The sequence below is a fragment of the Humulus lupulus genome, chromosome 1 (assembly GCF_963169125.1).
Source record: "Humulus lupulus chromosome 1, drHumLupu1.1, whole genome shotgun sequence".
In the NCBI taxonomy this organism is placed as follows: Eukaryota; Viridiplantae; Streptophyta; class Magnoliopsida; order Rosales; family Cannabaceae; genus Humulus; species Humulus lupulus.
Window position 1 is genome coordinate 53,445,300 of NC_084793.1, and position 13,818 is coordinate 53,459,117.

General features: G+C 39.8%; 1 protein-coding gene and 1 long non-coding RNA gene across 5 annotated transcripts in view; both read right to left on the reverse strand.

Moving 5' to 3' along the window:
* The window catches only part of LOC133827602 (uncharacterized), a 29,462-nt gene extending 29,273 nt beyond the window's left edge, over positions 1-189 (reverse strand). For all 4 annotated transcript variants that reach the window (XR_009890461.1, XR_009890356.1, XR_009890408.1 and 1 more), the window contains exon 1: positions 47-189. This is a non-coding gene — a long non-coding RNA (uncharacterized LOC133827602). The remainder of the gene's footprint in view (positions 1-46) is intronic.
* Positions 190-1,825: 1,636 nt separating this feature from the next.
* On the reverse strand, positions 1,826-4,094 carry LOC133792515 (probable LRR receptor-like serine/threonine-protein kinase RKF3). The gene has a single exon (XM_062230427.1). It carries the CDS (start codon positions 4,019-4,021, stop codon positions 2,150-2,152), a length of 1,872 nt encoding a protein of 623 aa, XP_062086411.1. The 5' UTR covers positions 4,022-4,094; the 3' UTR covers positions 1,826-2,149.
* Between the last annotated feature and the right edge of the window lie 9,724 nt (positions 4,095-13,818).

Below are 13,818 nucleotides of genomic sequence, written 5' to 3' on the forward strand. Positions count from 1 at the left end.
AGATGGCGAGAGGCAAAAATGGAGAGCATGAACGAGATAGACTTACCTTCGCCATGAACAATATAGATGACGCCGCACTCAGCTGTTCACCCACACCATCGTTCCCGTCCGTTTCTCGCCGAGCTTGCAGAGATAAGAATACCAAAAGCCGAAAAAAGGAAGAAGATGAATAGTAATAGTGAAAGAGGAATTGTGAAGTTGGTAAAGTTTAATATGAAATAAAACAAGTAAATAATGATTAATAATAGTGAAATTTAAAAAATATGGCATAATCATGAATTATTACCAAAAAAAATAATAGTGAAATTACATAAATACTATTACAATTAAGCAAAACCTGATTAATAGTAAAAATATGGCATACTCATGAATTATTACCAAAAAAAAATAAACCAATAAAATTGATAATGGTTTAAAAAAACCATAAATTAACTATTTTGAAAGAAAAAAAAGTCATATTTTGTAAATTGTTTAAAAAGTTCATATAATATAATATGTAATTTCTTAATTAATATATAGATAGATATAGTTTTATGATTATAATAAAATTTGGTGTACTTAAAATTATCATAAATTAATTTAAAATATTTATGATTGTATATTTTGGTTATTTTAAGTAATAATAAAAATAAATGGTGTTTACTTGATATAACTTTCGGATGATTCCCTATAACTTTAATGCCAAAAAAATCAAACGTAGGATTTGAAAATACCAATTTTGCTTCTCATTTGAATATAATTCATATTAACAATTCATGTTAGTTGAGAGTCAAACATTTCATCGTCTATATAAATATATATAATAAGTCTATTGTTGAGGACAAGATGATATTTCCATAAATCATTACCTATTTGTACTAAGTGTCTGATTTTAATTGGAGTAGAAAAGCGAAATGGGCAAGAGCCAATGAGATACAGAAAAGTTTCCCAACCAAACAAACCCTTTTTTAAGTTTTGAGGATTGCAAATCTAATTATTTTTGGTTCTCGCTAAAAACTACGAAAGGGAAGTACCAACTACCATCATTTTATTTATTTCAGAACTGTTTGCTTCATTGCGTTTGATTTACTATTAAATTACCTAAATCAAACTTGGTGCTGTCAGGGTTGTGAAAAAAACATACATTTAAAACCACAATTATTGGCTGATAAAAGACAGCTTGGACCCAAGTGATGTCAGAACCTTGGCCTGTGAATACTTTTATTTATGAGAACCTTCCCAGAATATGATCATAAGAGTGGCGATTTTAACTGGGAAAACAGAACTTAATGAGCAAAACTTGTAAACTTTTCCAGAGTCCGGCCTCAGGGCCATGAACTTGTTTGAAAATTCCGAAGGAGCTGAACTCTCTTAAGTTCACCTTAGCTGATGAGAAAAATAGAAATGTATGTCAACTCTAAATCATTCTTAAATTTCTCATGCAAAGCATTCTATGTCTAGGGTTATAAGCTTGTCACTAGAAATTTGTTATTTATGTTTCAGCCTGTTCCCGTAATGAAAAGGGAAATACTACACTGAAGCTGAACCAATCATAACCGTTCATTCGATGCTGACCAATCTTAGCCGTTTATTACAATGAATTGAAGAGGCCAAATCTGTCTGTTGCAGTCCTATTATTAAATAGAGAAAAGGAATGTATTATTATTCCCTTTTCTCCCACATTTGTCATAATAAAGTGTTGATAGGTTTGCTATAATAAATTAATAATCCAAAGGTCAACTCATGGATCAATATGATACTACGGTATACATAACGTCTTGCAGACCAAGCATGCACAAGAAAAGATCCAAAAACAAGAGGCATCAGCTTCACAAAAATCACTAGATGCACCAGAAAATGAATGTGTTTGATATAGCACAATTATATACAATTCTAATGCTCTATCCAATCAGGCTATTGAATATGATACAAATGAAACTGAAACGTCAGTGGTATGTTTAAAATCATTATCTGTTTAATTTAAAAGCTTTAAGAAGAATGAACTAATGATACAGAACAGCTATCTCCAGAATCAGGAACCGTGCAGCCCCGACAAGAATATCCGGCAAGCATACCAATCAGGACCTGATATTTTAGATTTAGTTTCATTGCCACCATTCTATACTGGAAGTTCTGCCTTTTTCCTTTTCGTACTAGCAACCAAAGGATGTCAACTGTGATATTGATGAAAGCCAGAACTCGAGAGATTACCCGAGCCACTACTGCTGACAGATCTTTCAATGTCATCAAGATCAGCTACTAGAGGAATTGGTCTTTCCGGGATACTGGGCACTGACAAGTCTGTTTCTAACATTTTCACAACCTGATCCATAGTTGGCCTGGCATACAACTGTGGATGAGAACAGAGAACAGCAACTAACACATACTTCTCTAAGATTTCAGGCACACCCTTTTCTGGCATATTATCTTCAATAACATCTAAAGCTCTCCCTTCCCTTACTAAAGACCATGCCCAATCTGTTACAAGAGAGGGTTGACTCTCATCATTCACAAGGAGTGCTTTCTTCCCACTTAGAAGCTCAAGAAGCACAACACCAAAGCTGTACACATCACTTCTCTCTGTCAACTGGCCATACAAGGCATACTCTGGAGCTACATATCCCATGGTTCCAGCTACCCTCGTGCTCAAATGTGTCATTCCCTCAGGTGTGAACTTTGCAAGTCCAAAATCCGCTACCTTGGCTTCAAAAGTCTCATCCAAAAGTATATTGTTAGCTTTAATATCTCTGTGGATGATTGAGGGTTGTGCCCCATAATGCAAATATGCCAAACCCCTTGCGGTCCCCAGGGCAATATTTTGTCGATTAGGCCAACTGAGCTTGTTATCAGGAGATCCAAACAAGTGGTCATAAAGACTACCATTTTTCATCAAATCACACACAATGATTCTTTGATGACCCTCAAAGGGAGTAGTAGCAATACAATAACCTCTCAAAGCAACAAGGTTGACATGTCTAACACTAGCAATAACCTCAACCTCATGAGCAAAATTGGCATCACCTGAAGCTGAACAATTCTTAAATCTCTTCAAAGCAACTTCACTACCATCAAGCAATACTCCTTTATAAACATTCCCATACCCTCCTCTCCCAACTATGTTATCCCTAGAGAAGTTTCTAGTTGCCTTCTTAATCTCATCAAAAGTAAACTTTATCAAATTAGTACTACCACTAATGGACTCCAAAGCCGAGCCCAAACCTCTCTCTCTATCTTTAGAGAGTTCCTCCTTCCTCTTCTTCACCTTATACTCCATATGTTTATGCCATAACAACCAAACCCCACCAATTATCACCAGCAACCCTAAACCAGAACCAATCAAAGCGATCAAAATCACAATTTTCTTCCGTTTTTTCATACCTGCTGAGCTCTGAGTCGTCAAATCGAGCAAAAACAAGCAGTTGGCCGTTCCTATATCGGTGGGTCCAAATTGGTTGGCGAAAGCCGCCGCATAAATCGACGGGTACGCCGTGCAATCGGAGACGTTCCCGATGGAGGTTCCGGTCAAATACAAGGCCCGCAAATTGGACAGGCTGGTTGTGCAAGCGGCGCAGGGCGAACCATTAAGAAGCGACTGGTTACAATTATCAACGATACCATTCACCACCGACTTGGGGACGACGGCTTCGAACTGCGCCCTGGTGGTGATGTTCATGCAACCCTGGGAGATCCAGCTGGTTTGAAAGCCACACTTGGATCGAATATCAAAATTAGGAACGTAATCCTTAAGCAGGGTTTGGTAATCGGACCAGCACGAGTCAGACGAGTTGAGAGGAGGGACAAACGAGTTGGTGAGTCGGAGATAGTTAGACTGGACGAGTCGGAGACTTTGGAGGACATACCGGCACTCGTTGGTGACGTCGAGAGAACGTCGTCTAGGGCTTGGGGCCAGTTGCCGAAGGACGGTGAAGTTCAAAGGGCACGAAGCGGCATCGTTTTGAAGCTGAGATAGGGCGACGAAGTTGAAGAAGGAGAGCAGTAATAAGGCCCGGACGGCGATGAGGAAGAGGGCAGAGAAGGACATTTGGGCCTAGGGTTTCATGGAAGAGAAAGAGAAACGAGGGAGGACGAAGAAGAAGAAGAAGGGAAGAGTTTGGTGGTGGAAGAAGAATAATGGTGGGTTTGAGTGAAGTAAGGCAGCCAGCCAGTTATGACAGTTGAATATGGGGAGTTGGAGCGGAGCTGAGGGAAATTGACATGAAACTTCCCCTCGAAACGACACCGTTCCTTTTCACCTAACCGTACTTGCTCATCGAATTGGGCCTGGCCCAGTCCATTAACTCTTTCAAAGCTCAGCTGGCCCAGCCGATGCCGGCCTTGCTTTATCTTGGAATATTTATATATCAACTTTTTTTTTGTTTCTTTTTTTAATGGTGATGCGTGTTTTAAGTTTGTATAATGTTAATGGAATATCAAAACTGAGTACTATAATGGTTTATATAGGTGCGTACAACTTGTTTGTTGATTGATAACTTTTTCGTCATGGCTTACAAATTGTCGATATGAATGAATGAATGAAAGAAAAGATGTAATTCCCTGATTTTGGATGTAAGTTTCGTTTAAAGTCATAATAATTCGTCATTGACACTATTTTTGGTAAACGAGAAAAGTGGATGGAAGAACAAAAACATGTATGATTGGTTTGAAAGAAAAGAAGGTGGAAGAGAAAAATAGATGGTTAAAAAAGTATTAGGAAAGAAATTTTTGGAGAGGATAGTGGATGGAAGAATAAAAACATGCATATTTGGTTAAAGAAAATAAGGTGGAAGAGAAAGATAGATTGTAAAAAAAATAGTGGGAAAGAAAAATTTGGAAAGGAAAGTTCATGGAAGTAAAAAACAAAATGTGTGTTTGGTTAGAAAGAAAAGGTGGAAGAGAAAAATGTTATATTATTTATAATATAATGTTTAAATTAAATAAATGTAACAAAGTGTTTCACAATAATATAATATATATGAGAGTTACATTTTTTAGTGTGAATATCCAAAGAGAATTTGATTTTTAATGCATTAAGTAGTACTGTATAATAAAATTATACCAAGCCAAAAAAACATCACATTTTTATTATAGTATTATTTAGATTCTCGAAAATGCTCCTATCATAAATTTCCCTCTCTTTTTCTCCCATTGTCTTCTCCCTCTCTATCTCTCACGTTTTCCCTCTCTATCTCTCAAGCTATTGTACACAAAAAAAATAAGGCAGCTTAATCTATACAAATTTTCGAGGTTGGATTTCAGGGCAAGTCGTGAATCATTTCAAGGCAAGGACTTCATTTTGGATTTCGGATAAAAAATCGTATGGGTAAGTATATAGTTTTTATATATAGTGAGGAAACTTGTTTATCAACATTGCTTTTGCTATTTCGAACAGATCTGTGCATGCCTTCATGTTTTATTGTAATTTTTCACTGTCGGAATTGATTTTCGTTCCTGTCTTGGTTTTTTTTCCTGGGTTTTTTATCTGTCTCGATAGGACTCGATGGTCCTCGATAAACCCCTCATTTGTTTATATCATTTGTCTACCTCGATATGCCTCGATGAGATTCAATGGTCCTCGATTGACCTCGATAAAACCCTCACATCAAGGGAAAATGGATACCTCGATGAGACTCGATGGACCTCGATAGAGGCATAGAACTTAATTTATGTAGTGTTTGCCTCGATGGGACTCGATTGGATTCGATGGAACTTGATGGGCCTCGATGGGTTGACCTCGATAGTTTGATAGTTTGACCTCGATATGAATCGATTTTATGTTGTTTGATGTTATAGTTTTAATTTTTGACCTATTTTTTTGTTTTTTTTTATCCAGATTCGTCTGTTTCCATATTTGTTGCATTTAATGGTGTTTGGGAATTAGAAAATAAGGATTGGATTTTCAGGGATGGTGAAAATCAAGTTCTGCCTTTGGAGAAGGGTGTGACGTATGAGCAACTGCTTGACATTCTGTACGATGAGCTTGAAGTGGATAAATGTGTGCATGACTTGAGAATTCAGGTCCCGTACACATGCCTATCACAATCCGTCAAACCTACCGTTATAAAAAATGATAGGCATGTGCGTGCATTCATTAGGTTAGCATCGAAATCTGTAGAGAAGATGATTCCTCTATGTGTGACATTGATTAAGAAGGGAGGTATAAGAAATGCATCGGCTTCTGCCAGCGTTAATAAAGAAGTTCAATTTGAAGAGAAAGTTTCTCCTCCATGTCATGGTTTCAAAGAAACTCAAGGTGAGGTTGGAACATTTGTTCACGAGATAAATCCAGACGTCATAGTCCATGATGATATCCCGGTTAGAGATCCACCATATTTGCATGACACGGCAGAGTACGATCCCTATGGCTATGATCCTTATGTCAACGGCAATCCTGTTGTTGATGCAACAGATCTTGGTGGGCCAGATATTAGGGCAGATTTGCCAACACAGAGTTCAGATGTTATGGTAGCTGAGGAGCGCAGAATAGAAGATCGGCAAATACTTGGGACCAGCAGTAGTCGTCCAGGTCCAAGTAGAACCGATGATAGTTTTAGATGGAGTTCTCCATTGGACTTAGGTGAAGATCGTAGAACATGGAGTGCTCCCATGTTCACCAAAGAGGATATAGAGGCCTCACATCAACATCATTCCTCAACCACCAAAGCTTCAGGAGAATTGCACCTTGGCAAGTTCTTTCAGAACAAGCTTGAATTGAAAACCAAAGCATCCACATTTGCGATGAAGAATAATTTTGAGTTTATGGTGAAGAAATCTGGGACTGATGTGTGGTACATTACCTGCAAGGATCTTGATTGTGGTTGGAGATTGAGGGGTAAGAAAAAAATGCGATCTGAAATGTTCGAGATTACTATATACAACGAAGTACACACTTGCTCACAAGAAATTCGAGATAAGGACCACCGTCAAGCATCATCGTGGGTTGTTGAGCACCTAATCAAGAGGAAATTTTCTACCGATGGTACTCAGTACATGGAAAACAACATAAGGGAGGACACGAAGCACCATTTTGGGGTCGAAATGAGCTATGAGAAGGCGTGGAGATGCAGAGAAAGGGCTCTTATGTATGTCAGAGGGACACCTGAGGAATCATACTCCAAGTTACCTGGATACCTGTGTCAGTTGGAGCATAAGAACCCAGGTACAATTACTGATTTTGTAGCAGAAGATGGTCATTTCTTGTATTGCTTCTTTTCCCTCGATGTTTCTAGGCGTGGTTTCCAGTACTATTGTCCTGTAATTTGTGTGGATGGCACATTCTTGAAGAATAAGTATGGTGGCCACATGCTCTGTGCTGTTGCGTTGGATGCAAACAACCAGTTGTGTTCCAATTGTGTTTGCATTGGTGGACAGTGAGAACCATAACTCTTGGACTTATTTCATGAGAAAATTGAAGGAAGCCATAGGGGACGATGAGAACCTTGCTTTTGTATTGGACAAGCATAAAAGCATTAATCATGCTTTGGAGCTTGTGTTCCCAGATGCCTATCACGGTGCATGTTACCATCACATCTGTATGAATGTGGTGGCAAAATTCAAAACTGACCACTATCAAGACATCATGGGGTGTGCAGCGTACGCGTTTCGAAGAACGGAATTTCACAAGTTCTTTGACAAGATTAAGGTAATTGATCCGCCCATTGCTCAATATCTAGAAGGAATTGGCTTTGAAAGGTGGAGTAGCGCTTATTTTCCTGGTAACCGATACAATATCATGACGAGTAACTACGCAGAAAGCTTTAACAATAAAACCAAGGAGGCAAGGAGCTTTCCAGTCACTACTACAAAAAAGGGTTTTTAGGACTAGCATTGCGAGTCCTAAAAAAGTTTTTAGGACTCGCGGGGCGCGAGTCCTCTATTTGAGAGCCCTTAAAAACTGGGGTTGCGAGTCCTAAAAGAATGTTGCGAGTCCTAAAAAATGTGCGAGCCCTAAAAAGTTTTATTATTAATTTTTAAAAATGAATTGGTGGCCAAAGCTCCCGCCGGAGCTCCGACAATAGCAGCGGCGCCACCACCGATGACGGTGGTTCGAGAAAACATTGATTGGCTTTCGAAGCCTAAGGCTCGGGGAACGTCGTGGTGGTGGTGGTTCTTCGTGGAACGGAATGTGGTGGCCGGATTTGAGGTAAAAAGTTTCGGACTCCATAGATTCCGACGAACACCAAAAATGAAATCCGACGACTTCTAACCCGATCCTTGGTTGGGTTTTGCTCGCATGAAAGTGTTGAGTACGATGGTGGTGGTGGCTCGACTCACAACGACCCAAGGTGGTCAGAATCTCGTCGGAAACTTTGGGAAAACCCAAAACCTATCTTCTCTGTTGTCCGTCTTAGGAGGCGCGTGAGGGCTCGAGCTCGCGGGGGTCGAAGCTTCGGTGGCCTCCGAAGCTCCCTGGCTGGCGCGTGTTGCAGGTGGCGGCAGGGAAGGCGACGGTCGGGCTCAGCAAACTTTCAGGCGAGAGAGAGGGAAGGAGAGAGAGGAGAGAGAAAGAAGAGGGGCCTGATAAGTGTGGGTTTGTTTTTTTTAATTTAGTTATTTATAAAACTTTAATTTTTTGTAGGACACGCATTAGTTTTTAGGACTTGCGTTGCGAGTCCTAAAAGAAATTCTTTAAGGACTCTCAACGCGAGTCCTAAAAAGTCCAGGAGATTGGAGGGAATTTGTGATTTTTTAAAATTCAAATTTTTAGGAGACACATAAGTTTTTAGGACTCGCAATAAGTGTCCTAAAAATATTCTTTAAGGATTCGCAATGCGAGTCCTAAAAAGTCCAGGAGGTGTTTTTTTAAATCCCAAAATCAAACTTTTCGAGTCCTAAAAAGTCCAGGAGGTGTTTTTTTAAAACCCAAAATCAAACTTTTTTAGGACACACAGAGATTTTAGGACTCGCGACCCCGCTTCCATATTGTTCTTGTATTGTTTTTTATTTTTTTTTCATCTTTGATACTGCATAATTTTCTTCAATATCTTTTCCTTGGTTTGACAGAGTTGAGTCAAAATTTTCTTGAACTGTGAATTCTTTTTCTCTTTGATTTTGGTTTTCTAATTCAAGATATATTTTTTTCATTTGAAAATATTGATAGAAAAATATTTCTTCTTTTCTTGCCAGCGGTGCTTTTATTTTCCCTAACATTTTCATTCAAATTTAATTAAGGACTCACAACGCGAGTCCTAAAAAGTCTAGAAGTTGTTTTTAGGACTCGCATATATGTGAGTGTCCTAAAAAAGTGTCCTAAAAGGATGTTTTTGTAGTAGTGAGTCGCCACTTTTCTTGAATTCATAAGATTCACTCTTCAGTCTTGGTTTGCAGATAGACGTGAAAGAGCTGAAAAAGCAACAACTGTGTTATCACCTGAGATGGAAAAGGATTTGAAGCAAATAGGTGATAAATCAATTTTCCTGGATGTCCAAGTCCTTGGTCATCATGAATTTCTTGTGGTCGATGGTAATGGTGATGGTGAGGTGAACTTGGCCACAGAATCATGCTCTTGTTGCATGTTCCAAACCATTGGGATACCCTGTGTACATGCTTTTGCTGCAGCCAGAAAAAGAAGCATAAACATTTACTCATTGTGTTCCCCTCTATAGAATCGAGGCATTGAGGGACACTTATAAAGATATTATTTACCCTGTTGGGAACGAGGATGAATGGGTAATCCCTGATCACATCAGAGATACGGTTGTTGGCGTCCCCGTTGAGAAAACCCCTGTAGGAAGGCCCAGGAAGTAGAAAGTGGGTAGGCGAAAGACAAACCGCTATGCTTCACACGGGGAAAAGATCGTCAAGCCACGTAAGTGGGCGCAATAGGAAGTCATGTAAGGATAGGATTTAAAAATTTGTGTTATGTAATTATTCAATTGATTTTGCTGCATTTATTATATTCAGTACTTCTTTTAATACTTTGTTGGTTTTGATCTAAATATATGCATTTATTATTATGACTTATCGAGGCCTATCAAGGCAGATTTGGTTAGTATTATTTTTTAGCTATCGAGGTAGTTCGTTTGACCCATCAAGTTTTGTCGAGGTAGACACATTATGTGAATTTAGTAGTTTTTTATTTAATAACTTTTTCAAAAAATAATGTTTGAAAACAAATATTGTACAAAACTAACTATATGCTATACTATACAAGAGGTGCATCAAGAAAATGTAAAGAGCATCATGGGGAAAAATTCTGATAGAATAGGTCCACACACCACTTGGTCCTGAAATGCTGGATGTTCTCATCGATAACGGTATCGAGTGGTAGCCTGGCAACCAAATGCTCGATATGTTTGATGGCAAACATACCACAATCCCCACTACATATAATCAATTTTGTGTCAATAGAAGATAAAAATAACTTTAATATTCAGATTTCAAAATACACTAATTAAATAGGGGAATACCTTGTCTTAGTCTGAGGACACTCCTCAGGAGGAATACGACAATATGAAAAAGGCTTCGCATTCTGCTCAGGATATGTATGGAGGTCATCATGGTCGTCAAACATGCCAGAACACCATACCAACGAAGGCAACAGAAAGCACCAAGGCTTGATCACTTCCTCCAACATAGTTGTACTAAGCACGCTATTGTTGGAATCATAAATGTTGATGCACCACGTTGGAATGGAGACTTCAATGGCGATCCAATGTGCGGCTTTCTCGACGTGCAAGGAAAAATATACTTCACTCATATTTTGCCAGGATACGAGGAATTGATTATCATCGCCCTTCAACATTTTTAGCACATTGTCGTCCCGTGTATACTTAGTGTCGGTGTAATGCCCCGAATTCTCCGATATGGTTTAGTGGCGATTTAGTAAGCCGGGAGGGCCGTAATTGTTTAATTGCGCCATTAAATGAATACATGCATGTGTTATGTGAATTATATTATGATATAATGATATATGCATGCATGTGGGTCCACATTTGATATATTATGATGTCTTGATAATTTGGCCCATTGAGGGTGATTTGTGTATTTGGGTGCATGATGTGATTTGTGAATGATATTCCATTATTATGGAGATATATTCAAGCTATTCAGCGTGAGACGGTCATATTTAGTGGATTAGCGGTTTTGTCATAACGGGGTCAATTTTGGGGTAATAGGAATGTTTATTTGATGATAAATTGGGAATATTTGAGATCAGGGTGAAATTCTGGAAGTTTTGACTATAATGTCCCCGGGGGTGTTTTCGGGACCCCGACCATTAGGTTTTATTTGAGGTTACTTAAGCTTGAAGTAGCTGTCAGATAGAACATACGATAAGAAAACCTCTTGTTCTCCTTCGTTAGTTCATTTTTGCCACCTGAAGCATTTTCGAAGAAATCTTGAGTTCTAGGAGTCAGAATCAAGTGAGGATCAAGACATAGCGATCCTAGGAAAGATTAGAAGCTTCTTGACCAAAGGATTTGACAGAAAACAACCTAATCAAAGGTAATCTAAGTTTAAAGTTTTGAGTTTTTAGAGTTTCTAAGCTTTGAATTGGACTTTGTGAATTGTTGGGTTTTCGATTCGTTTGAACCTTGGGTTTCGAGGGTTTTGATGCATTGGGAAGCTTGGGAACCTTGTTTTGATGATTGGGGCAGGTTTAGGGATGATTTTGGAGGTTTTGAGAAGTTGAAAACGCGTTTGAGAATGGCCCAGGGTTGGGGGTCGCGGCTCTGTTCTTGGGCGCCGCGGCCCTAGCTCGAGGTAGGGGGAGAGGTTCTGTTTGCGCTGGGCGCCGCGGTCCTTGGGTTGGGCGCCGCGGCGCTTGCCTCTAGAATTTCTAGGGGCCGCGGCTCAGGTGCAGGGTTGAGCCCATTTGCATGTTTTGACCCCGGGATCATGGTTTTAGGCCTTGGGATCACTCCTACTACCCGGATTAGTGAGGATTGAAGTCTCGGAGGCTAAATCTTGGTTTGTGAACCCTTGATTATCATGTTATTGATGGTATCTTATGATGTGTTGTGATTAGGTAACCGCTAAAGGACTAAAAGCTAAACCGTTCTCAAGGGTCGTTCTTTTGTTCATTCTAGCTCGAATCAGAGGTAAGAAAACTGCACCCAAAATGTGACATGCGTGGTTATTCATGAATCATGTTGGTTGTATAAATGTGGACATGAATTGATTGTGGAATACTTAGCAAATGTTGCTCACTTGTGCATGGTACTGACTCATTAGTCAGATTTGGCAAAGGTGCTAGTATCAACTGTGAAGCTGTGACTCATTAGTCAGGTTCGGCAGTGGTGCTGGGCACTGGTCACATTGGGCTGACTCATTAGCCAGGACGGCCTTAGCGTGTTCAACGCAAGCCAATAAAGATTAAATCTAATCGACTTTCTGCATTGAATGACTCAAAGAGCATTAATGCCGGACCGACCTCAAGTTTGAGGAACATTATAAGCGCTTGAAGGCTAGTGGCTTACCCATCAGCCACTCTTCCATTTGAATTAGTGACTTGCTTGTTAGTCACTCAGTATGGTTTACCAGAACCTGTTGAAGGCTACTGGCTTACCTAGCAGCCACTCTTCCATTCGAATTAGTGACTTGCTTGTCAGTCACTCAGTATGGTTTATCAGAACCTCAAGTGATATTCACTCATTTTTTTGAAAGCTATGAGATCTGTGTGATTATAATGATAATCATTTGATGATGTTTACATATAATACTGTGTTTTCTTGCTGGGCTTTGGCTCATGGGTGCTATGTGGTGCATGTAAAGGAAAAGAAAAGCTCACCTAGCCTTGAGTGGAGAGCTTAGGTGGTGATGTGTACATATGCGGCCGCTTGACCACCACGACCAAGGAGTTCTCAGAGGGACTAGGGGGTTTACCCTATTTTTGCCGCTTAGGTCGGCGGGGTTTGAAATTTTGGAACAGTAATGGCCTTTTGAGTTGTAAATAACTTGTAAATGTTCTTGTGGGCCCATAAACAGTTTTATGTATCAGTAAAACATATCCTTTCCTTTTTACTGGCTTTCACCTTAACCTGTTAATAACACTTAGATCACGATTTTAACCAAAGGACTCAGGCAATGAGTCAAATTTTCGGTTCACCGTTCACCGTAACTGTTATGGGGTAACCAGGGCATTATAGTCGATCTCTCTGAACTGATTCCAACGACCTAGGCACACTTGGGGGAAGGTGGTGTTCATGATCGCAGCATCCTGCTGAAATGCAGCATGATAAAAGTGGTGTTGGCGGCGTAGCATGTGCAAAGCGGCATTAATATGCTGAAAAAACATGAAAATTCGTTAGTACCATCAATATATTTTAAGATTGAATTGAAAACATAAATGTAATTTATATACCAAATCCCAAAGCCAAGTCTGGACTGTGTGCAACTGCAAGAACCATGCCACACCGTGCATCCCAGTATGGACGTTCCGATCTCTCTTGTTGTCGATCTTCCCGATGATCCACTTATGGAAGCTCTTCTCCTACTGCGGGTCACACTTCCTCAAAGGTTCAGCAACTAGCCCCTGTTTATCTTGTCTCTTCCTCTTCGTTGGGTTGGTGAAGTTATCGAAACACTTGGGCCTGCGTTTTTTCCTGACAACTTCAAGGCTAGCTGCCTCCTCAAGCTGTAGTACTCATACACTGGGACTGTCAGCATCACTGGCAACTACAGATTTCTGGGCCTATGGAGTGGAGGGTTGATCACCGGGCTCGTATTCCATAGGCAAGATATCAGACTCTGTATCTGATTTTAACGTGGTTGGATCAACCTGAGACCACTGAAAGCAGCTGCGCCAACTGAGCCATGACCATAGTCTGATTCTGAAGTAAGGTTGCCTGGCCCTCCTCAACCCTCTTGAGCCTTTGCATCAATTGCTCATAATCAAGCTGG

What these genes read in the sequence shown, in the direction of transcription:
- LOC133792515 (XM_062230427.1), bottom strand. Translation starts at nt 4,021, where the DNA reads ATGTCCTTCTCTGCCCTCTTCCTCATCGCCGTCCGGGCCTTATTACTG.